This window comes from Dama dama, chromosome 15, assembly GCF_033118175.1.
Source record: "Dama dama isolate Ldn47 chromosome 15, ASM3311817v1, whole genome shotgun sequence".
NCBI lineage: Eukaryota > Metazoa > Chordata > Mammalia > Artiodactyla > Cervidae > Dama > Dama dama.
In genome coordinates, this window is record NC_083695.1 from 27,418,708 (window position 1) to 27,445,131 (window position 26,424).

Consider the following 26,424-nt stretch of genomic DNA (forward strand, 5'->3'; position numbering starts at 1 on the left):
TTTTTATACTGTTTACGGGGTTCTCAAGGCTAGAATACTGAAGTGGTTTGCCTTGCCCTTCTCTGTGGACCACGTTTTGTCAAAACTCTCCACCATGACCCATCCATCATGGGTGGCCCTACATGGCATGACTCATAGACAAGGCTGTGGTCCATGAGATCAACTGGATTAGTTTTCTGTGATTGTGGTTTTCACTGTGTCTGCCCCCTGGTGGATAAGGATAAAAGGCTTATGGAAGCTTCCTGATGGGAGAGACTACAGTAATTTAATATAATATTAAAAAACAAAATTCAACCAAGTACATTTTAAAGACCTAATTGACTTTGTTGAACAATTCATGAATTGGCCAGCAACCTATCTAGCAAAGAGAAAGGTGCTCTGAGAAGCTATATAAGATGGAACATTTTTATAGGCAAAAGGGGGAAGAGATAAGGAAAGACTGGGTAACCTCATCTTCCTTTGGAGGATGGAAAAGTCTCCTGTGGCAGATGACCTCACTGCTGCTGACCAGAAAATTCCAAACTGAGCAGTTAAAACTACATTCCTGGGAGAGACTGAAACTACAACTAGGTTAGGTTCTAAGTGTCAGTTTGGTGATGTGGGCTTAGCACACACAACTTCATTTGAGGCCTGTTGCTTCTTTCATAAGAATAGTATATTTTATATTTTTCATTAAATTATTTCATAAGGATTTTGCTCTCCTTTGTCTTCATAATCATGATTTTTAATGTCTCTGTAATAAACTAAACAGTAGCTGCATCAAATTTAATGAAGCAATGATACACTGTGGCTGCTTCCCTTTTTAATTTTTGCTAAACAGCAATGTTAAATAATGTAATGTACATCTCTGTGATAGAAGTTTTTTTCCATATTTTATTTTATTTCTTTAGGATCTACGTCTCCAAGAACTGAGAATATTGAAGCTAAGGATATGAACACTTTTATGGCTGCAAATACATATTTCTAAATTATATTGCTAAAGAATTGTGCCAATTTCTAGTGCTACAGTGATGCATAAGAAAGCTGAAATCATAAAATCCTTATCTACATTGAATGTTATCACTTGCAACTTGGTTTTGCTAATTCGGGTAGCATGCTATTCATTTTTATTAATCTGCTTTTCTTTGATTACTATTACAGTCTCTATATTTTACTGTATATTTATTTACTAGTTATACTTGCTGCTCAGTTTCTGACTTTATACTGAATCAGCTACCAGTCCCTAAAACTGCTGCTGAAATTGACTCTTGGAGGAATCCTCACTGAAAACAATTGAGTGTCATGGTGATAAGACAGTAATTTCAAAGGAAAGAGGCTAATGAATTTCAAGTTGAGTGTTTATGGTCTTAACATCTACTTTTCTGGGAAGTTTATCATTAATTCTACTGGATTACAAGATATATCCACCTCTCCCCTAGTACCCTTCTTGCCCCTTGTTTCACCGCTTGAAAGAACTTTTGCAAAACTAAATTCAGTCTGAATGACTGCAGTAGCCAACCGTGTTACTTTCTAGAACAGAAATATGATGATCCAGCATCCATCCCCGGAGATACTGGCCTTGACTGACTGATTCTGAGATATATATGGGTCTATTATGGCATAGATGATATTATTATCATCATCATCAATCATCTTCTCTCTTTCCTTACTTCACGGTTATTTGAAGAAATATCTTCCTTGACCCACCAGAATCCAGGGCAGTGAAGGGTTTCTTATTATATCAGAGATTCTCAAAAAGTAGACGAATCACCTATGACGGATTACTAAATTCACGACCCTTGCACCTCATTGTTGGAGATTCAGATTTAGTAGATATGAGGTGACCCCAGGAATCTACACTGTTTTTAAGTGATTGAGAAGGAGAGGAGTCTAATGACCAAAAAACAGTGGCATAGATCCTTGAGACAGGAAGTAAATTTGTATTGAAAATACTCACTATAGATGCAGAAAAGAGGCTAGAAGTGGGGAGATTGGGGAGTATAGTCCATTAAGAGCTCCCTCTGGGCCCATTCTCCAAAAGTGTCAATGTGGAGGAAACTGCAAATAAGGCCAGACTTGAGTGGAGAAGGTGGTCAAAGTACAGCCAGAGCAACTTTCAAAATTGCAGGATTGTTTAAGATTTCTTTTAGGTTTTATTCATGAAATGTCAGTGGTGGACAAGGATACCAGCTAACCACACTGCAGAGGTGCAGAAGCAAAGAAACAACCAAATCTGGCGTCTTTTCCAACAGCGCTGCTGCTGCTGCTAAGTCGCTGCAGTCGTGTCCGACTCTGTGCGACCGCATAGACTGCAACCCACCAGGCTCCTCCGTCCCCAGGATTCTCCAGGCAAGAACACTGGTATGGGTTGCCATTTCCTTCTCCGATGCTTGAAAGTGACTAGCAAAAACATTTGGGGCGGGGGGCGCGCGGACCTGTCTCTTACTCCTGGCCCAAGGCTGCCATCTTGTGGCCATCTAAGGAATGGCAATGCAAGCTTATAGATCTTAAGCTTTTGTTTTAGGGGAGGATGTGAATATATTGGTCCCCGGGAAGAAGTCTTTACATTTTCTTCTCACATCTTTACCAGCTGAGCTACCAGGAAAGCCCATCATTTTCTTCTCACATCTTCTATAAAATTTTAGCTTGGATAAAACCTACTTTGAATAATTCTGAAAGTAGGAAAAAAACCTACTCAGATCTAAGCATAGAAATTTAGAACAGAAAAGATTTTAGAAATCACCTTGTGAAGAAACAGCCATGCTTTTTGTAAAACTAGTTCACCAAAATGCCAACACCTTGATGTGTCTATCACTCTGCAAAAATTGCTGAAGACCACATTATACATTTTTCACACAGTAACTGTGCATCGTGAAATTCCTCTTTATCCTGAAAACAAATCACTCCGAAGGAAAGATTTCATTTGATACTCATTGCAGAAACCAACCTCCTGTGTTTGAAGTGCTCTCCTTGGCTCGTTTTTCTTTAGGGCTTCAGGTATACATGCATATCTACAGTTCTGGTGTCTTCCCTTGAGCAAAGGAAAAATCCTTGTTTCCAAACCCTTGTTAAACACCTCCAGTACTGTGTCACTTGTTTCCTCTCTGACACTAGTCGTAAGGCTTTACTCTCATCATTGAAAAGCACAAAACATCAAGCACACATACACATATATACAAAAATCTACCCTGGGCAAGCACTTTAGTTGTCCTCAGCACAGCTTTGGGCACCGTACCAAATGCACAAATAAGTCAGAGCTCAGTGAGGTGGAAGCCACCGCGGGGAGGGGGGCTCTCAGAGACTGATTGCCAAATAGAAAATGGAAGAGCAGTCCCTGGCAGCACTCACAGTAAAGAGTTAAACAGTTACATGCACACAGATTTTTTTTCCCTCTAGCGCTCTAAAAGAAATTTTTTACCATAGGTTTGTACAGGATTATCATAAATACGGTGTTGTTGTAACAGATTACTTATTGTTGATCTGCTGTGTGTGAGGTCAGGGGCTCAACGAGATCTGGTGGTGAACAAGATAGTCCCTGCTTCAAGGAGCTCACAGTCTTGTGGCAGAGATAGGCAATAACCAAGAACGAGCAAGGATACACGCTATAGCAGGTGCAGACTGGTTCAGAGGCTGTTCAGTGCAGGGCAAGCAAGGGAGGCTTCCTGGTGTAACCCAGCTCCCTCACTTTACTGAGGAGAAAAATATTCGGTTGGCCAAAAAGTTCGTTCAGATTTTTTCCATAACATTTTCTAAAAAACCCAAACAAATTATTTGGCCAACTCACTAAATTATCTGTATATAATGGTTTGCCCAATGTTTCTGAGTTAGTAAATGGCAGCTCCAAGACCAAAAGCCACATCTGTGATTCCCACGAAGGAACTAACAATGGCCCAGAGGAGCATGGCTTGTTGAGGAAATTCAACGCTGTCTCATGGGGCTGTGTTGATTGGTAAGACAGTGTATGCATTTGTCTAGATTTCTAACACCGCCCTCCTTACCTCCACCTCAAGCTCTCCCTCTTTTTTAGATTTTCAGTTCTCCGTCATTCTCCTTATTCAAAGCAACAGAAGATCGTACCCAAGATGAACATATACCGAAGATGTTTAGATTATGTTGTGGTAGAAAAAAGCAGCAAAGACAGGAAGAGTTTAATTTATAGATTTACTCTTTTGACTTTTTAGTATGGAATGCATTCGCTTCCTAGGGATGCGAAAACAAAGAACCAGAGAGTAGGTAACTTGAGCCAACAAAAACATTTATTGTCCCGTGGTCCCGGAGGCCAGAAATCAAGGTGTTATTAGGATCATGCTCCCTCTGAAGCGACGTCAGATGAGAATCCTTCCTTGCCTCTGTCTAGTCTGGGGATAGCCATCAATCCTTGGTGTTTCTTGGTTTGCAGTTGTACCACTCTAGTCTCTGCCTTTGCCAATCACATGGCATTTCCCCTGCGTGTCTCCATCCAAATTCCCCTTTCCCTTTTTTTTTCCAGCTTTACTGAATATAACTGATGTATAACATTGTGAAAGTTTAAGGTGTACAAAGAGTTGACTGGATACATTTACACACTGCAAAATGATTACATCATGCCATTAGCTTATACCTCCATCAATTCACACAACTGCCAGTTCCTTTTTGTGGTGAGAACATGTAAGATCTACTCTCATATACTTTCAAGTATATAAAACAGTATTATCAACTATAATCACCATGCTGTACTTGGATCCTCAGAACTGAATTCATCTTTTTTTAATATTAATTTTTATTTATTTGGCTGCACCAGGTCTTAGTCGAGGTACACGCAGGACCTACGATCTTTGTTGTGGCATGTGGGATCTTTTAGCTGCAGCATATGGGATTGAACCCAGGCCTTCAGCATAGGGAGTGCAGAGTCTTAGCCACAGGACCACCACGGAAGCCACTAAACCACCAGGCAAGCACAACATTTTTTAAATTTTGACTTAAAGTTAATTAAAGTGAAATAATATTAGAAATGCAGTTCCTCAGTCACACTAGCTATATTTCAAGTGCATAAGAGCCATGTGTGGCTAGTAATCAAAATTTATGAATCACGTAAAATCCAGATGCCTAGCTTTTTAAACAAAAATGAAACAATTATCCTAGCCTAGGCTTAGCCTCTTCCATGGCAACATTGGCTGAATCCAAATATGCTTTTCTCAAGTTACCACAGTCTCCAGCACTCCCAATTGGAGTCCCGCCACGGACCTGGAGTATCACTGGCCATTTACCATTGCACTTGTGCTCTTGATTCTCTTATAATTGGTCTGCTTCATCCATTTACGTCACTTACTTGAGTTTTAGAGTCTGTCACCCTTGTCCCAGGTAATCTGCTTCATCTAGATGCTCTGTGGCTACAAAAAATAATAATAATTACATAACAATAATTATTCTAGAGCATCACTGTCCAATAGAACATTCTGAGATGATGGAAATGTTCTATAATCTGCAGTGTCCAATACTGTAATACTGTAATTACTAGCCACATGTGGCCCTTATGCACTTGAAATATGGCTAGTGTGACTGAAGAATTGCATTTCTAATGTTATTCATTTTAATTAATTTAATTTTAATGGCCAGTGACTACTGTATTAGAGATGCAGTTCTAGGGCAGAGCTTCTTGAGATTTAACTTGCATAGAAATACCCTAGGGAGGGAGGGGGCATTGGGGAGCAAGAAAACTCCGGCAGTGCAGTGGTTAGGACTCTGAGCTCTCACTGCTGAGGGCATGGGTTCAATTTCTGGTCAGGAAACGAACATCCCACGAGTTGCTTGGTGTGGCCAAAAAAAAAAAAAAAAAAAACTGCTGATCTTATTAAAACACAGATTATAATTTAGCAGCTCCAGAGTGAAGCCCAAGATTCTGACTGTCTATCTAATAAGTTCACAGATGATGCCAGTGATTCTGGGGTTTGGTCCACACTTTGGGAAGGAAGATTTTAGAATGGTGATGCTCAAACTTTAGCATGTACCTGAAGATTCCAGAAAGATTCCAAAACATATTCCTAGGCCTTGCCCCTCATAGTTTCTGACTGAGTAGGTTTGGGGTGAGGTCCAATAGTTTGCATTTGTAACAAGCAGCTGGGTGATGCTGGACTACCAAAGGAATGGGATGGTGTTGGAAAAATATCTTTTTAGTCACTCTCTGATTTTCTTCCCCAGTCATTACTATTAATAGTTAATATTTGTGTTTGATATTAGTTATTATCCCATTTTACTGATGAGGAAACTCAGGCACAGGGAGGGTAATGAACTTACCTAAGCTTACTGTGAAGGTAACTTCTGTCTCCAGAGCGACCTTCTTAACCACGCATTTCTCACCATGGATGATGTCACCATGGATGTTGCCCAGTATTCTGTCCCTGCCTTGATGTAAAGACTTCGTAATTCCTTGAATTTAAACTGGAAGATAAGAATCAAAAGCAGAACAGTTTACTTTGGATTCCCAATTTTCCTGCTTTCCTTCCACATCTCATTTTAAGAGAGGAAATGGGTTCAGAGAAGTAAAGGACTTGCCTGAGGCCACACAGCTAATCATTTCTCTTTAAGTATGATCTGGTAAATAACCTTCATGCAGGCTTTTTTTCTTTCCTTTCCTTCTGTTTTTTCTGCAAAAAGCTTTACCATTTCCCTATGGTCCAAGGCTTGGGACAGAGCTCCAGAGTGCTTAAAAGCTGCTTAGTGGCTGCAGAGAGGGGCTTCAGGCAGAAGCCCCTTCACCAGAGGGGCTCCCCAAAGGCCGCTGGGCTTCGGGGGCTACCAGTCATGCTGGGGGTGAGCCTTTGGAAGAGATACTCGCCCTGCCCCGCCTGGGAACCAGCCAGCCTGTGGAGGTTGGTCAGGTAGCTCCCCATTTTCTTGATGAGTTTCACCTGCTTGTCTAGGAAGCCGCTCGCGGAGAAGTCACAGAGGTGGGAGTCCCCGCGGGCAGACCATCGGAATGGCGGCTTCCACACAGTCCTGGGTTTACCCGACTCCTGCGAGTGGCTACTGCCGCTGGTTTTGCATTTTTAAGAGAGGCTCACCCTCGTGCTTCTCCTCAGCCAACTGCCGGAAAATAGTGTCCCAAGTTCTCCAGAGCCATATCCTTCGTGGTGGAAATACGGGCCCAGAGAGACAGAGGTGAAGGAGGCCCGCAGATCCCTGTTGGCCAGGCGGCTGGAGACAACCTCCATCTCAGTGGGAAAATTCTGAGGTATCCGGGAGCTCACGGTTGATCGGTAATAAGGAGTTAAGCTCAAAAACATGGTGTTAGCATGTCCTGGCGGCTGAGGATAGCCGAATAACTGATCCCAGAGCTTGAGACTGGAAAAAAGGTTGGAGGAGGTCGAGGCTTGAAGGGGTGTCCCTCGGTCTGTTCTGTCCAAACACTCTTGAAGCAAGAGCCGTAGACCTCCGAGCCCACGGCTCCCCTGCCCGTCCCTCGCCCACCCCTCTCCAGCTGGCAGAGGAAAGGCACGGGGGTGAGGCCACGGTGAGGAGGGGAAGGACGGTCTGGGGGAGCCGGTTCTGTGCCCCCAGTCAGGCAAGGGCGAGTCGCAGCCGCTGAGGAATTGTTTAAAACGAGCCTAGTTCTAATGAGATGGATAAAACTGGAGCCCATTATACAGAGTGAAGTAAGCCAGGAAGATAAAGACCATTACAGTACACTAACGCATATATATGGGATTTAGAAAGATGGTAACGATAACCCTATATGCAAGACAGGAAAAGAGACACAGATGTGCAGAACAGACTTTTGGACTCTATGGGGGAAGGCGAGGGTGGGATGATCTGAGAGAACACCGTCGAAACATGTATATTATCAAGTGTGAAACAGATCGCCAGCCCAGGTTGGATGCATGAGACAAGTGCTCGGGGCTGGTGCACTGGGATGACCCAGAGGGATGGGATGAGGAGGGAGGCGGGAGGGGGGATCGGGATGGGGAACACATGGAGATCCATGGCTGATTCATGTCAATGTATGGCAAAAACCACTGCAATATTGTAGAGTAATTAGCCTCCAACTAATAAAAATAAATGGAAAAAAGAAGAATAATAATAAAACGAGCCTAGAGAGAACGAGCTTCCGGAACAGGCCCCCCAGGAGGCCCTTCTTCCCGCCAGCAGGTACTCACCGCGCGGCAGCGGCCGCAGGGGGCGCTCCAAGCGGCCTCCTCGGCTGGGGTGAAAACCAGAGAGAACCGCGGAAGGCAACGGCTTCGAAGGTGACTGCCTCTCACAGACCTGTTGGGAGCCCAAATGAAGTGCTTCTGGGGCCAGGGGAGCCCAAAAAAATGACCAGTGGCAGGAAGGGAGAACGCTAATCTCCTGTAGGCAGGTAGAGCCATCAAGATGTTAACCATTTCATCTGTAACCTATTGAAGCTACGTGGCCCTTAACACGTGGCACTTCAGTATTACCTGGAGCTGTGAAAACCCAGCACCCTTGGCATAGACATAGAGGCCAATTAAAAAAGAACCTCTGAGTTTGAGACCCAGACATCGGCGGGTGCACATTCCCAAGGCAGATTGCAAGACTGAGAAAAATGATTTCACACACACACACAAAATTAAATAAATTTTAAAATCTGTTTTCCATTCTATTGTGGGTTTTAGGATATAAAAAAAAAAGTTACAAATTCCTCCAGGAAATGGAGTTAGTTGTGAGATTTAAACACGATACATGAGAAAATGCCTTGGAAACTGGTAAAGGTAAGAGTTATTATTATTGTTGTTATTATTTTAGCTGTTTTAGAACCTCTCCTGATAGTCTAGCGAGCTGGAAAGTATTTAAATACTTTAATATACTCTGAAAACAAGTCACCATTGTCCTCAGAGATGGGATGCTATCAAGAATGGCATTGAACTCAAATGAATGTAAAAAAAATAAATGAGGTGTTTGAGGCTGTGTGTATAGACATATTAATAGATACTTAATTGTAGTCTCTCCTTTTCTATCTCTGCCCTTTTACTTAAATGAACAGTAAGAAAGGAAGAGTTATTAGAAAAAATGACAGAGAAGGAACATTCTCCTCTGCCTTTCCTGTCCTCACTAATCTTTGACTTCCTCTTCTGGACTACACACTCCCTGGGTTTCCACACCCTCCTGGCCCCTACCAGAGCCCTGGACAGGCCAACTCTGAACCTGGTCCTGAGCCAAGAGTCTATGTGCAATAAAGGGGAGATTCTTAATTCCAGCCTCAGGGAGAAAAAAACAGATCAGAGAATTCAAGTCATTTGCCCTAAATCTCACAATAAGTTAGAACCAGAGAAGGATCTAATTCTCCTTCAACCCAACCTAGATTCCACTGTGAAAACATTTACTCTTGGCTGCTAATTAATACAAAAGTCATCAAACAAAACATTGGAAGACATGAGAGCCGAGGTGGGAGGAGAAAGGGTGAGAATGACCTGCCTGATACAAAATGTTCTCCACCATGAGGGTAAGACTTCACAGGGAGCTGAGAATAATACTAAACACACAGCCACACTGAGGCATATCACAAAACCTGAAATTGAAGGGAATTGAAGCCTTTCTTGTGAGACATTTCATCATTTTCTCAGTAATTGCATCAGTTTTATAATTTCTTCCATCACTGAGTCCCCAGTAGCCCTGGCATCTCCTCGTCTGTGATATGGAGGTGGTAGGTAATGGTGTTTGCCTTCAGGAAATTAAAGACCCCTCTCAATAACTGCATTAGTCATCCACACTTGCTGCTATGATTGATCTTGTAACCACAATCAGATCTGGGCACAGAAAGGATATGAAAATTCATAAGCGGGAAAGCAACCTTATCTTCCCCTGATCCAGCTCTCTCTTTACGAGAAATATCTGCAAAGTCTTTTTTTGCGTTTCTAATTTGCTCATCAAAGGGCATGTTTTTGACAGGCTGGTATATGTCCATGGGAGACTAGGAACTATTGAGGATCATAGGAAATTGTGAATTCTGCCTAAGTTTTCAAGATTTGCTCTATTGAGTTGCCCTTTACTTAAAAGAGCAAAAATGTTTTAGAATTGTATTTCAACATTTCAGGACACCCAGAAGCCATAACACTGAAAAGAATACCCTGAGTTCATCCTGTCTCTGTGGAAGATACTAGAAGAAAAGTATACTCTGATTTTATTTTTGCTTTATATCTTGGGCAATCCCTGGTATGGCAGGGGGTCAGAGATGACTGGTAAATTGTTCCATAAGCTTCAAACTGAGGTACTCAATAAAGTCTATCCTAGAATGGAAAAGACTAAACGCAAGAATCCCAATGAACATGAACTATTTTCTGGGTTTTACAATTCAGTGGCCCTAAGATCTGCAACTTACCAAATTGCATCTGTTGTTTGCTGAACTATATGGTAATCTAATTATGTGTGTGTGAAAATCACTAAGTCATGTCTTTGCAACCCCATGGTCTGTAGCCTACCAGGCTCCTCTGTCCATGGAATTCTCCAGGCCAGAATACCAGAGTGGGTAGCTGTTCCGTTCTCCAGGGGACCTTCCCAGCCCAGGGTCTCCCACATTGCAGGTGGATTCTTTACCATCTGAGCCACCAGGGAAGCCCAATCTAATTCTAAATGTACATATACACTCTTTGGTCCATTCCAATAAGAAGTATTTATCTTACAGTATATTTCACATACAAGAAACTGTATGTAAAGCTATTCACTACATTGCTGTTTGTGTTTCAGGGGAAAATTGAAATAACCTGAAAGGCTCAAGTAGAGCAAATTAAATAAATTATGGTTCACACAATGGAAACCATGTAGCAGATTAAGGGAGGAAAAAAGGGTAGAACTTACATACTAAACATGGAAAAATCTCCAAGACATAGAAACTGAATAAATGAAAGGTATGCCACAGGATAGTGTTTCCATTTGAGTAGACAAAAGAACAGAAACACATGTATGTGTGTAATGCACAGGATATTTGGAAGTGCTTCTGAGATGGAGAATTGGAGGAAAGGTAATGAGGAGGGAGAGAGGCCACAATTCTGTTAACTGAGTATCACAAGGTTTAATATGTAAGAATAGTAATATTACACTTGGTGCTTACTATGTGCCAGGCATGTACTAATCACATGACATACCTAAACTAATACAGCATGCCCCTTTTAAACTCCAAGATATTCAGACATCTGTCTTACTTCACTAAATTATCAACTGTGCTAAGTGTGCTAAGTTGTTTCAGTCATGTCTGACTCTGCAAACTCATGGACTGCAGCCTTCCAGGCAACTCTGTCCGTGGGATTCTCTAGACAAGAATACTGGAGTGGGTTGCCATTTCCTTTTCCAGGGGATTTTCCTGACCCAAGGATCAAACCTATGTCTCTTATATCTCCTGCATTGGCAGGCAGTTTCTTTATCACGCGCACCACCTTAAACATTTTTATATCCTACACAAAGTGAAAGTTGCTCAGTCACATCTGACTCTTTGTGACTCCTCTCCAGGCCAGAATACTGGAATGGGTAGCCTATCCCTTCTCCAGTGGATCTTCCCAACCCAGGAATTGAACCACGGTCTCCTGCATTGCAGGTGGATTCTTTACCAACTAAGCCATCAGGGAAGCCCCAGTTGCTAGTACAATATTTATCACATAATTTGCTCAAGAAATATGTGCCTCATTCATTCACTCATTCAATATCAAATATAAGAGAAACTATCTTTACCATTTGGAGCTGACTTAAGAGCTTAATCACTTTTATGTAAAATTATCTTTTCATAATCATTTTGCTATGCCATGAATTCAAGCCATAATCCAGTAATAAGTGGCTTTGAGAATGTGCTGTTACACATACATACAATTGTGATTGTGCTGGAAACACTGGGGAATTCAAACAAATTACTGAGGAAAGTTGTCCAGTTTTCTTCTTACTTTTTATTCAAAGAGAAACACTCTCTTTTGACTGTATTATCAAAGTATAGTCACCTTCCTTTTTAAGTCTTGAGCTGAATCACTCATTATCAGAGAAATGCAAATCAAAAACACAATGAGGTACCATTACACGCCAGTCAGGATGGCTGCTATCCAAAAGTCTACAAGCAATAAATACTGGAGAGGGTGTGGAGAAAAGGGAACCCTCTTACACTGTTGGTGGGAAAGCAAACTAGTACAGCCACTATGCAGAACAAGTGTGGAGATTTCTTAAAAAACTGGAAATAGAACTGCCATGTGACCCAGCAATACCACTTCTGGGCATACACACTGAGGAAACCAGATCTGAAAGAGACACGTGCACCCCAATGTTCATCGCAGCACTGTTTATAATAGCCAGGACATGGAAGCAACCTAGATGCCCATCAGCAGATGAATGGATAAGGAAGCTGTGGTACATATACACCATGGAATATTACTCAGCTGTTAAAAAGAATTCATTTGAATCAGTTCTAATGAGACGGATGAAACTGGAGCCCATTATACAGAGTGAAGTAAGCCAGAAAGATAAAGAACATTACAGCATACTAACACATATATATGGAATTTAGAAAGATGGTAATGATAACCCTATATGCAAAACAGAAAAAGAGACACAGAAGTACAGAACAGATCTTTGGACTCTGTGGGAGAAGGTGAGGGTGGGATGTTTCGAAAGAACAGCATGTATATTATCTATGGTGAAACAGATCACCAGCCCAGGTGGGATGCATGAGACAAGTGCTCGGGCCTGGTGCACTGGGAAGACCCAGAGGAATCAGGTGGAGAGGGAGGTGGGAGGGGGGATTGGGATGGGGAATACATGTAACTCCATGGCTGATTCATGTCAATGTATGACAAAACCCACTGCAATGTTGTGAAGTAATTAGCCTCCAACTAATAAAAATAAATGAAAAAAAAAATTAAAAATTAAAAAAAAAATTAAGTCTTGAGTTGAGGAGAGTTCTTAACTGTTTTAATGTGAAAGATCTACTAAGTTAGATGGAATCAAGTAAATAAAGTGCTTAGCACAAGGCTGACCTATCTGAAATCCCTATTCAAGTGGCACTATTTCTTTAGAGGCTATTTCTTATTTAGAGGCTTCAAACATCATAGGAGAGGAAAGTAAACAAGAGCTAATGCTCAGTCTTATTAACAGTTGGGAAATATGTTTGTGACAAAAGCAGAGCAGACTGGGGGAGTGAGAATGTTTTTCCCCTCCACAAGTCATTAAAAGTCATCAGTGCTGTGAATCAGACAGTCTAGGTGAAAAAAGAGGAAAAAATTAAAACCCTGATTCTTTAGATTCAAAAATTCAGTTATTCCATCTGGTATTTATTCGAGTGCCTACTTGGGCCAGGCAGGCATTATGACAGGCAACTATAGTCCAAAAGCTCATTTTATTAATTTAATACACAACCTATTTTGAATTTACTTTCTGTTTTTGAGATAAACCTTGTAGATATGATAACAATGCCAAATCACATTTTACTGAAGTGGTAAAATGTTGATAGAAATAATTATTTAAATGGCTGGCCCTGATTTTTGGATTTGACAAAACAACAAAACTTCAAATAATATTAAGGGAACCAATACAGGGTTGCATTTGTTTAAAAAAAAGTTTTCATCTATGTTAGGTACTGAATTATGTTCCCTTAAAATTCATTTATTGAAGTCCCAACTCCCAGTAGCTCAGAATGTAACCTTATTTGGAGATGAGCTCTTTAAAGGGATAAGTTAAAAGATGCTTTTAGGCATCCTTTCAAATATGGGGTCCTAATCAAATATGACTGATGCTTATAAGAAGAAAGGCTTTTGTGAGGATAAAGCAGCCATCTGCTAGGCAAGGAGAGAGGCCTCAAAAGAAACCAAATATGCATACACCTTGATCTTGGACTTCTATCCTCCAGAACCCTGAGAAATATTGTTTAAGTCACCCAGTCTGTGGTATTTTGTTATGGCATCCCAACAAACCAATACAATCTATTATGACACTATTTCATAAAAGGAAAGCACATTTTAAATCACAAAGGTAGGAAAGACATAATTTCTGAATTATTTTGCTTTAAAAAAATCCTTCCTACATTTTTATTTTTTTCACTTTGCTATAGAACAGTGAAAATTCTGCTTTGAACAAAGAACTCCTGCTCTAAAATCATTTTTCTTCTTAATTTTTCACTCACTTATTTCCACACTAAAAAGTGACCATCAACTACACTCATGATAAACCTAGTAATTCCAACCTAAAAAGGACATATTACCTCATAGGTCCATTTTCATAGTTAGAATATAGCTTATAAATGCATCACCTGCTGTATAATAAAAGAAATCTTGTAAAAACATTTTCTCAAATGAATAATGTTTTAAATTTATAATTATTAAAATTGAAGTAGAAATACTTATTCAAATTATTTTCAAAATACAACTGAATTATAAATTCATTATGGGGACTTGCCTGGTGGTTTAGTGATTAAGGATCAGCCTTACAATGCAGGGGAGGCAGGTTCGATCTCTGGTCAGGGAACTAAGATCCCATATGCCTTAGAGCAACTAAGCCCAAGCACCACAACTAGAAAGCCCGTCTGCCGCAACTAGAGAATCTGAGTGCTGCAACAAAAGATCTCTCATGATGCAACTAAGGCCCAAGGTATGTGCGTGATCAGTCACTTCAGTCATGTCCAACTCTGCAACCCCATGGACTGTAGCCTGCCAGGTTCCTCTGCCCATGGAATTCTCCAGCCAAAAATATTGGAGTGAGTTGCCATTCCTTCTCCAAGGGATAAGGCCTGATCCAGCCAAATAAATAAATTTTTTAAATATAAAATTCATTATGAACTTTGGAAAGATTATTTATTTCATTCAATTTACACAAGTAATTTCACATTTCACTTTAAGTTCAGAGTCACAAAACATTTCTTGTATATCCAGCACTAATAAAGATCATGGTACATCAATGAAATATTTAACTACAGGGATTGATTTTTAATAGATCTCTATAAATAACATTAACAGGAAAATACACATAATACAATCTACTCTGGATCTAAGGGCCTTAATTTACTTCAATATTGAAAGAAACTAGTCTGAAAATTTTCTCATTTAAAAAACACATTGAGAGAATGGGTTCAAGGATGGAGGAATGATTTGGTACTCAGCAATTCACAAATATGACATTTTTAAGATCTGAAGAAAGACTGCAAGTTGGCAGCACAAGAAATGATCTCTCTCTTCTCTCTCTCTCTCTCTTTCTCTCTTTCTTTCTTTTTCTCTCTCCTCTATGAACAGGGATATTTCATATTTCATAGTTTCTGAATTTCCTCAGGAGTTCTGAAGGAGCATCCCCAGACCAGCGGAAACGAAGGTGCCAACAGTTCACATCTGCAAAACCTGTAGAAGAGAGAAGGGGATATTTTTAAATCAAAGGTAGGAAAAGTCAAGCTTATCATAGTAAAACAGCTTGTTCATAAGATTTCATAGCAATAAATGAAATATAAGGGTAAGTCATTGGTGTCAGTTTTTAGTATCTTACATAAATGGATAAGCAGACTTTTGAATCCTTATGAACAGGAATTGGTTTATATCGGTGAGAGGACTTCACATGTTTAAATGCTTAAGAATAAAAGGATATTTATAGATGCTTCCAGTGGTAGGAATTTTGACAATTCATCTGCAAAGAAATTGGAAACTACTTTTAAACAGCTGCCAAAAGTAAAAGGTCAATGGAAAGAATCCCTGGAAATACAAATAATTTATTCTATAATAGTAAGATTTTTTTATTCGAATAAACAACTTTGTTGAAAACTAGAAAAAAGGTCATGTTCATTCTCTACTAGAGGAAGGGTAAATTGGCAAAATTCTTCTAGCAGGTAATTTGGCAATATTTATCAAACTCATTAAAATGTATAAACCTTTAAACCAATCATTCTACTTCTAGAAATTTATCTTAGTGAAATAATCATGATGTGCCCAAGGGTTTAACTATAAGGGTGTTTATTGTGATACCATTTATAAATGTTTCAAAGAAACAATCTAAATCTTCAATAACAGGAAAATGGTTAAAAGGCTTTGATATAGTCATTAACAATTTTTTAATATTTATCATCATAGAAAAATGTTCCTAATATATTACTAAGTAACTAGTAGTTAGGAAATAATTTAGACAGCATGATCTCATTCATAAATTCATTATTTACATGGGTATTTATATAAAAGTTTTTTTAAGTCTACAATGAATTACTCCTAAATGTTGATAGTAGCTATTACTGAAGAGTTGGAATATATAAGATTTTCATTCTTTATACTCTTTTTCTGTTCATCTGTATTTTCTTATTTTTCTACAATGAACAAGTACGCTTTGTATTATTTTCTATGTTTAAAATATTGCCAATAAGAAACAGGTTACAGAAAAATACTTAAAATACAGAATAATAAATAATACATAGTTCCACTAATATTTAAAATATTATCTAAATATCTAGCAGGAAAAATATACACAGAATATTGACAGTGATTATCCCAGGAAAATAGGATCTGCACTTTCTTTAGAATTATCAGAGAAAAAATCTGAAGAATTTCCATTTGGGGAAAAAGGCAAAAAGAAAATTGTTTCCAACAACCTGTAATTGAAACACACACACAAAATATGTTCAGTGATAGCCTTTTCATTTTAGGCATACTAACATATCTTAAAAATATACCAAAATAGCAATAATGAATATTTCCCTAAGTGTAAGACTACAAGTTATTGTATTTTGTTCCTTTTGCTTGACCATATTTTCCTCACATTTCTACATTAAATATGTGTTATTTTTGGAGTTTAAAAAATATGTTTTCACACTTGGGTTAACCCAGAAATAGACCCCAGACAAGAATGCAAGTGGCTAATTTGAGAGGTGATCCCAAGAGACCCTGGTAGGGAAGTAGGGAAAGGAGCCAAGTCTATAAAAGGTACATTTTCAGGAAATTACTACTCTGGACAACTAGGGTTTGATCCCCTGGGGAGCCCTGGGAGACAATATTAAAAGAAATAAAATAAAACTCAGGAGTTGTTCCACTTGAGGGATGAAGGTGTTGGAGAACGTATCCTCCCACTCACATTCATTATGTGATGGCTACATCCACAGGGTATTTACTCCCTGGCACTTAACTGTCTGCTCACTTGCTGCCAAACCAGATTCACTGCCAGTGAAAGCCCTCTGGTGGGAGCCGTATGGTTGGCAATGCCTGGGAAGGCAGATGCCCAGAGGATATGTTGGCACATCAACAGCATCTGCTATGTTTGATTTTTTTTTTTTTTTTGACTCCAGGATGTTATGCAATACTACTTGATTCTAGAACTGTATTTATCAGAAGGCACATTTATTGCATATTTAAATGAAAATAAAGTAAAAGTTAGACTGTCTCGCGTGTGGGTTTTCAGGTGCTGTGCTCCTTTTTTTCCTGGTTGCAATGAAGAGTCGGAAATGATGGGGGATATCTGATGGATGTTTATCACAGAAGAGGCATCAAAAGGCAAACTTCAAAGTAAATACCATGCACTGCTTGAGGAAATCAACAAAAATGCTGAAAAGTTATGTGGGAAGCCACTTGGGGCTTAGTAAAGCTGACATGAATAATATTTCTTAAATGCTGACATTATAAAAATTTTCATTGCAGTCAAATGAAACTATAAATAAGCATGCAACTTTACTTTGGCATATGAAAACGCAACTTTAAGGCACTACTGAGAACAGCCAATAATCTCTTAAATAACGTTAAGAAAATACTGGTATATGCAGCCTTCAGCAAAAGTTCCTAATTCTTCTTCTTCAGGAGTAGCTTTCAGAACAGTGACCCTCTCCCCCTGTCACCCCCTTCACTTCCTTCCTCAACCACAGCATAATATACTTCATGACGTGAGGGTATCAAAACTGGCATCACAACTTGTTCAGAGTCAATTACAATATATCTACACTATGGAATATGTATCAGTTTTTAAAACCAATGAGTTCATTCTAAATATAAGGGTCTAAGGAGAAACCCCATAGTAATAAAAGCTAACACTAAAAAAGCACTGGCCATGTACCAGGTCTAAATAGTTTACATATGTTATTTACTTCTCAAAAAGACCTTATAAGGTAGACACTGATATTTTAACCATTATAGAGAGATAAGAAGACATAAATACAGAGAGGTTAATTTGTTTGCCCAAGGTCACACAACTCAGCAGTGGAAAAAGCCAGACTCTGGTTACAGAGTCTGTACCCTTAGTTACTGTGTAACAGAGGGGAATGTGACAGTATAACCCTCACAAACAAACATATGCTTATGCATGCCTTTGTTAACATAGAGAACCAGTGTAGAAGGAGACACACCTGGGCATCTGCACTGTTGACTTCAGGAAGTAGAAGCAGAGAACAATGACACTAGTGTAGACACTAAGTTATTGTCTATGTATGATTCTTTGAATTTTTAAAACAATTTTTATTTTTTGGCTGCACTGCTCGAGATGTGGGACCTTAATTCCCAGACCAGGGATCAGACCTGAGCCCCCTGCCCCCTGGAAGTGGGGAGTCTTAACCATTGGACCACCAGGGATGTCCTGATTCTTTGAATTTTCAATGATAAGCTCATATTACTTTGAGGCTTTTAAATATCTAAATAACTTTTTTTAAAAGAAAGAGAAAATTTTATATAATCTTATGAAAGGGATTTAAGTGTGACCTCAGTGTGAGGCTCTGACATGATCAACCCCCTCAATTCTGGTGAACTCAGAACAGCCTGAATCTGAAACAAAAAGTCACAGGGAGGGCCTAGAGATTCAGGAAGCACAGATCTGAACATTCCAAGGATAAATGGGGAAGCAGTCACGTGTCTGCCTGTATATGCAAACTGTGGTGGGTGGGTGGGTGTTTATATGTGTATGTTTCCCTGAAACACTTCTTGGGACATCTGGCCTTCTGCTTTGATCCATTTGTTATATTATAACCATTGCCAGTTATGAGGCTGATGCAATCGACTGCTGGCTCTATGAAAGGATCTCTTGGAAAACCAGCAGACGCACCTGAACGAAGCACCAAGAATCTTCATTCCCAACCAGAAATTAGCATGTAAAAATTCTCACCAAAGAGTTTAGAAGTGACTATTTCTAGAAAGACTATAGTTCACCACAACCTATCTAATTACCTTCTTTTTTATAAGTGTTTGAGAACATTCAGGAAACTTCTACTTATAGGCTAGTGACTTCCCTGGCAGTCCAGTGACTAAGACTTTGCCTTCTGATGCAGAGTGTGTGGGTTCGATCCTTGGTGGGAGAGCTAAGATCCCACATGGCCAAAAATCCAAAGCATAAAACAGAAGCAATATTGTACTTAAAGGCTAAATTCTACTGGGGTGTTGTGGATAGTTAGAGTGTGGTATCTTGTAACATACCTGTACAAGATAAATACAATGGGATGGCCAGATAGACAAAGAATTGATAAGCATAGCTAACAATTGCCCAGAGCCTGCTATAGGCAAATCACTGCCCTAAGCATTTTCCATGAATCACCTCATTTGATCCTCTTGGTTACTCTATAAGAAGGTACCACTTAGATCTCTGTTTTGTAGATGAGGAAACTAAAGTGTGAAGGAGTTACATAACTTTCATTTCACTTCACTACAGTCGCTCAGTCATGTCCGACTCTTTGTGACCCTATGAACCGCAGCATGCCAGGCCTCTCTGTCCATCACCAACTCCCAGAGTCCATCCAGACCCATGTCCATTGAGTCTGTGATGCCATCCAACCTTCTCATCTTCTGTCGTCCCCTTCTCCTCCTGCCTTCAATCCTTCCCAGCATCAGGGTCTTTTCAAATGAGTCAGCTTTTTGCATCAGGTGGCCAAAGTACTGGAGTTTCAGCCTCAACATCAGTCCTTCCAATGAACACCCAGGACTCATCTCCTTTAGGATGGACTGGTTGGATCTCCTTACAGTCCAAGGGACTCTCAAGAGTCTTCTCCAACACCACAATTCAAAAGTATCGATTCTTTGGTGCTCAGCTTTCTTTATAGTCCAACTCTCATATTCATACGTGACCACTGGAAAAACCATAGCCTTGACTAGACGGACCTTTGTTGGCAAAGTAATGTCTCTGCTTTTTAATATGCTCTCCAGGTTGGTCATAACTTTCCTTCCAAGAAGTAAGCATCTTTTAATCTCATGGCTGCAATCACCATCTGCAGTGATTTTGGAGCCCCCAAAAATAAAATCAGCCACTGTCTCCACTGTTTCCCCATCTATTTGCCATGAAGTGATGGGACTGGATGCCATGATCTTGGTTTTCTGAATGTTGAGCTTTAAGCCAGCTTTTTCACTTTCCTCTTTCACTTTCATCAAGAGGGTCTTTAGTTCTTCTTCACTTTCTGCCATAAGAGTGGTGTCATCTGCATATCTGAGGTTATTGATATTTCTCCCAGCAATCTTGATTCCAAGTAATATAAATAGTAAATGGTAGAGCTAGAAAGTGAGCTGACATGGTCTCCTTCAGTGTCTATTGCCAAGGACTTTGGGCCTCTGGGTGCATGCATGGCTCTGGGCCTTTGGACCACCACCTGGCACCCAACTTCGCCCTTGCTGCTTGAGCTCTTTCATGTGCATCTGGATTGTTAGGGGCTTCCCTCATGGCTCAGACAGTAAAGAATCTGCCTGCAATGCAGGAGACCTGGGTTTGACCCCTGGGTTGGGAAGATCCCCTGGAGGGGGGCATGGCAACCCACCCCAGTATTCTTGCCTGGAGAATCCCCTGGACAGAGGAGGCTACAGGGCTACAGTCCGTAGGGTCACAAAAAGTTGGACAACAACTGAAGCAACTTAACACAGAATGTCAACCCAGGTGGGTTAGCTTAGGAGCCAAGAGTTTAACCTCTGTAATACCCTGCTTCAGTGGATCTATACGTGGGTCAGATGTCTACAGAGCTACCTACAGATAATGTATCTTCTGAGGATAGTACAGTGCCTTAGAATGCAGACTCTGCAGTCAAACTGTCTCATCTCAGACCCCTTCCCTGCCACATACAAGCTGGATAACCTTGAGAAAATTATTCAGCCTCCAGAGGGTTCAGTTTTCTCATCTGTAAAATGAGAATACTACTTGTAGTGAGGATTAAATAAATTAATTCATGTAAAATTAATATTAAATAATATAACAGATTTTAAGTAATATATGTAAATAACTGCACACAGTAAATACCCAACACAGGGACTTCCCTGGTGGTCCAGTGGTTAAGACTTTGCCTTCCAATGCAGGGGGTGTGGGTTCAGTCCCTGGTTGGGGAGCTAAGATCCCACATGCCTCAAGGCCACAAAACCAAAACATAAAACAGAAGCAATATTGTAACAAATTCAATTAAGACTTCAAAAATGGTCCCACATCAAAAAATCCAAAAACAAGTTTAAAAATAAGTAAATATATACATATATACCCAACACATGCTAGCTAGAGTTGTTTCAGTAAAGCAGAAGATGATCCCAGAAATGTCTCAAGTTTTCGCTTGCAAGGAATGTGTTAAGGAATATATCTAGTTTCTGTGTCAATGGTAAGTATCTTTCAAGGTGCCAAAACAACCTTAATAGTTGGTACTATTATGTAACTGGAAAAGTTGAGAATACATACGATATAAAATGGTCTTTTAATTTGAGACCTCCTCTGTTCTACAAACTACATGACATGACTTACCTGGAGAATCTGGATTTTGTGGAGAGAATGACTTCTCCACAGATTTGGGTTCTTTCTGCTCCATTTTCTCTGTGGTTGAACCAAACTCCTCTTTCTTTATCTCTTTTTGCTCATCCTGTTCCTCATTTTCAATTTTGTCAGTATTAGTCTGGTCAGATTCTTCCAACATCAGATCCTTTTTTCCTCTGACAGCCCAGTGCATTGACTACATTAATTGAAAGCAGATATATAATATAAAATCCATATTATATAGTTTCTATATTTAAAGTTCAATATGTGGTAACAATTATTGTGTTCAATGTGTTCAAAAATATATGTTCAATATTGTGGTAACCTACTATTATAGTACTGATTAACAAAATGTTAGACTTGACTATTAGCCAGATATTAATCAACTAATTCAGATATTAATCAATTAATCCTCACTGATTTGGAAAACTAAGAATATGAGGAGAAATTTGTATCCTAGTTTAAAGGAGAGGGACCAGCATCAGAGAAATTAAAAGAATGATGTTTTCCCAGAAAATTAGCCATAAAATTACCATATGTCCCAGCAATTCAGTTCCTAGATACAAAGAATTGAAAATAGGTGTTCAAAGAAAAACTTACACACAAATATTCATAGTAGTCATGAAAATAATCCAAATGTCCATCAATTCATTAGATAAACAAAAATGTGGCACATCCATGCAATGAAATACTCTTTGACCATAAGAAAGGAAGAAAGTACTACAATGTGGATAAATCTTATAAATATTATGCTTAGTAAAAGAAGTCAAACATAAAAAGCCACATTTTGTATAATTCCAGAATAGACAAATTCATACAGATAGAAAGCAGATTAGTGGTTACCAGAAGCTGGCTGAGAGGGGAATAGGAAGTGACTGCTAACAAGGACAGGGGTTTCCCTTTGGGGTGATGAAAAAGTTCTCAAACTAGATAGTGATGATGGGTGAACAACACTGGGAATGCACTTAGTGCCACTGAGGCGGACACTTTAAAATGGTTAAATGGTAGGTTTTATGTGTATTTTACTATCAAAAAACAAACAGCTGCACTGTGTACCTTGAGCCATGCCAGAGATTAAACCTACTACTATTGTGACCTTCCTTCCAGCCATGATCAATGCAGAGCTGGCAAATATTAGAATTCTGGATTATACATCTTCTCTTTAAGAAAACTCACAGCACAAGCAGTTGTTGTTCAGTCATTCAGCCGTGTCCAACTTTTTGTGACCCCATGGACTGTAGCACGCCAGGTTTCTCTGTCCTTCTTCATCTCCTGGAGGTTGCTCGAACTCATTTCCATTGAATCAGTGATGCCATCCAACCACCTCATCCTCTGTTGTCCCCTCCTCCTCCTGCCTTCAATCTTTCCCAGCAGCAGGGTCTTTTCTAATGAGTCAGGTCTTCGCATCAGTGACCAAAATATTGAATCTTCAGTATCAGTCCTTCCAATGAATATTGGAAAGGGTTGATTTTCTTTAGGATTGACTGGTTTGATCTCCTTGCAGTCCAAGGTACTCTCAAGAGTCCTCTCCAACACCACAGTTCAAAAGCATCAATTCTTCAGTGCTCAACTTTCTTTATAGTCCAACTCTCACATCCATACATGACTACTGGAAAAACCATTGGTTTGACCCTATGGACCTTTGTTGGCAAAGTACTGTCTCTGCTTTTTAATATGCTGTCTAGGTTTGTCATAGCTTTTCTTCCAAGAAGCAAGCATCTTTTAATTTCATGGCTGCAGTTACCATCTGCAGTGATTTTGGAGCCCAAGAAAATTAAGTCTGTCACTGTTTCCATTGTTTCACCATCTATTTGCCATAAGGTGATGGGACTGGATGCCATGATCTTAGTGTTTTGAATGTTGAGTTTTAAGTCAGCTTTTTGACTCTCCTCTTTCTCCTTCATCAAGAAGCTCTAGAGTTCCTCTTCACTTTCTGCCATAAGGGTGGTATCATCTGCATATCTGAGGTTATTGACATTTCTCCCTGCAATCTTGATTCCAGTTTGTGCTTCATCCAGCAGGCATTTCACAATATGTACTCTGCATATAAGTTAAATAAGCTGGGTGGCAAATACAGCTTTGACGTCCTCCTTTCCCAATTTTGAACTGTTCTGTTGTGCTAGGTCTGGTTCTAACTGTTGCTTCTTGACCTGCATACATGTTTTGCAGAAGTTGTCTTTAAGAAAACTCATGGCACAAAGCAGAAACTTAGTCAATATTTATTGTGAAATATCTGTCCTAATTTTAAGTGAATTCACTTCAAGTCCAGTTACCATCAAATAATGAGAACTTTTAAAATATCTTTCCATTTGGTTTTTCTTAATGATACTATGGACTTCTCTGGTGGCTCAGACGGTAAAGCGTCTGCCTACAATGAGGGAGACCCAGGTTCAATCCCTGGGTTGGGAAGATCTCCTGGAGAAGGAAATGGCAACCTACTCTAGTACTCTTGCCTGGAAAATCCCATGGACGGAGGAGCCTGGTAGGGCTACAGTCCATGGGGTCACAAAGAGTTGAACATGACTAAGTGACTTCACTTTCCTCCCATTCATTAACAGAATTATTCTGGAGACTTTTTATGAATATGCCTGTATATCTTATGGAAGGTTTCTGAAAGAAAACACAAGAAACTACAATGGTGGCTTTCTGCGAAAAGGAAGTAAAACTGAGGTATGAAATAAAGATGGACTCACTTTTTATTACATATCCTATTGTACTAGTTTGTTTTTTAAAAAACAAAAGTGTTTTATTATTTTTTAAGTTACAGTTTTAAAAAATCAGGGACCATAAATCAAGTATTGGGCATTCCCCAACTGACTTCTGGTAAAACTTTTATATTTTTAGACAAACACAAGATTCAAAACACTTGAAAACTCTCCCCAGAAACCTGATATCCTAGAATGGTGTCCAATATACTTGGTAGTGGTCCTTTGCCAAATAATTTAACTGTGTAATTTTTCCAACCTAGCTCTGGCTACTGATGGTGATGTCAGGAGTAGGAAAAAGTGAAAAATGGATCTTCAAAATGGGGCAAAGGTAAGAGACAATTACTTTTACCCATGCATGCTTTTGGACCCTTTTCACATATGTCCTATATATGTATTTCCTTCTTTTTTTTTTTTTTTTTTTTTTTGGCCGAGCTTCATGGCTTGCGAGATCTTATTTCCTTGGCCAGGGATTGAACCTGGACTGTGGCAGTGAAAGTGCCCAGTCCTAACCTTGGGACTTCCAGGGAACTCTCTGTATTTCCTACTAAGATGTTTAAAACTGGATGGATGAGTAGATTAAAAAAGGAAGAATAGATGAATACAGAGTAAGAAAGAGAGAGAGTTTGCTGTATCAAGAATATTCAAGTAGAATAATTAGCTGTGGCATAAGCCAAAATAATAAACATAACTGTTTCTTGAAATCTCATCTGATACTGTGGGATGCTTTTCCTAAAGCACTACTGAACAGTAACCTCTGTTACTCAGAAACCCAAGAAAAACCCATAAGCCATGTATTGGGGCAAATTAAAACTGCAGAATAAATTATTTTCCTAATAATGAGGATATTGTTTTCCTGTGCTAAAAAAAGAATAAAAGCAAAGCAAGAGCACAAAGCAAAAACAAAAACATTGATTTTCCGAAGTCCAAGGCTTAGTGAATAAACTCAGAAGTTGTGACATTTAAAAATTGTGCCAAAAATCACAGAAGGGGCCACTGCCTCTGCTACACACACACCCCATGATGCAAGGGACATCAGGCTTTTCATCTGCAGTGCCCTGAAGTCTGAACTCTCTCAAAATACTGCAGTTGCCAACGCCTTCCCAGAGCACCACTTTATTTGCCAGTTTGAACAAAGCAACACAGGGAGGCGGTGGCCCATTACACGTGGACTTGGCCATGTTTGCTCGCCCAAGCAACGTGAGGGGGATGGGGTGGGGAAGGAGCAGGGATCATCAGCATCTTACAGAGCTGAGAGTGATACCATAATTTCTGACCCCTTGTCTCAGGAGCACTAACGCTGACCACATAGACAGGAACCAGGAGAAGCACTTCATCAGAAAAAAGGGAAAATACAAAGTGGTAAAATGCTTCCTTGGAATCTTAAATAAACCTGTTCCTCATCATTTTTTAAGAGAATTTAGAAATGTTAATAACATGGTGTTTATGAATAGCAGCCAACATGATCACAAATGGGCTTCCTAGGTGACACTAGTGGCAAAGAACCCGCCTGCCAATGCAGGAGTCTTAGGAGGCACAGGTTCAATCCTTGGGTCAGGAAGATCCTGGGAGGAGGCCATGGCAACACACTCCAGTATTCTTGCTGGAGAATCTCATGGACAGAGGAGCCTGGCGGGCTACAGTCCATGGGGCCACAAAGAGTCAGACACGACTGAAGTGACTGAGCACGCACATGATGTCAAATAGATGATCTCAACTAAATTAAAAGATACAAAGATACATTCAAACATAGATAAGTAAATATATATGTAGATACACATACATAAAATATACATACTAGAGGGCAATATGGCCTTGTGCACACCCTAAAACCATAAGGATATTCAAGCCTTCTGCCTTGATCCAACCAGAGACCTCACTTCTTCCCACAGTCAACCTGTCTCTCCTCAATTGCAAAGGAGCATCATCCTAATTCCTCTTCCCCAAAGAAAGACCCCGTAAAGCAATGTCATCATTCAGTGTAACCAGCTCTCATACTAACAAATGATGGGCAGAAAACACTGGAGGGAAATGTATCAGAATACTAATGGGGTTATCTTTGCATGGCAGCATTATAACGTCTTTTTTTTTTCTTTTTATATTTTGGTGTCTTCTAAATTTTCTCTGACAAGTC

The 26,424-nt window shown here is 39.7% G+C and overlaps 1 protein-coding gene across 2 annotated transcripts in view; it reads right to left on the minus strand.

The window, feature by feature from the left end:
* Window positions 1-14,710: 14,710 nt before the first annotated feature.
* Window positions 14,711-26,424, minus strand: part of DNAJC12 (DnaJ heat shock protein family (Hsp40) member C12) — a 42,540-nt gene continuing 30,826 nt past the window's right edge. For both annotated transcript variants that reach the window (XM_061161629.1, XM_061161628.1), the window contains exons 5-6: window positions 21,577-21,781; window positions 14,711-15,269 (exon numbers count right to left, since the gene is read on the minus strand). In XM_061161629.1, the coding sequence (XP_061017612.1) occupies window positions 15,175-15,269; window positions 21,577-21,781 (300 nt within the window). In that variant the 3' untranslated portion in view covers window positions 14,711-15,174. The remainder of the gene's footprint in view (window positions 15,270-21,576; window positions 21,782-26,424) is intronic.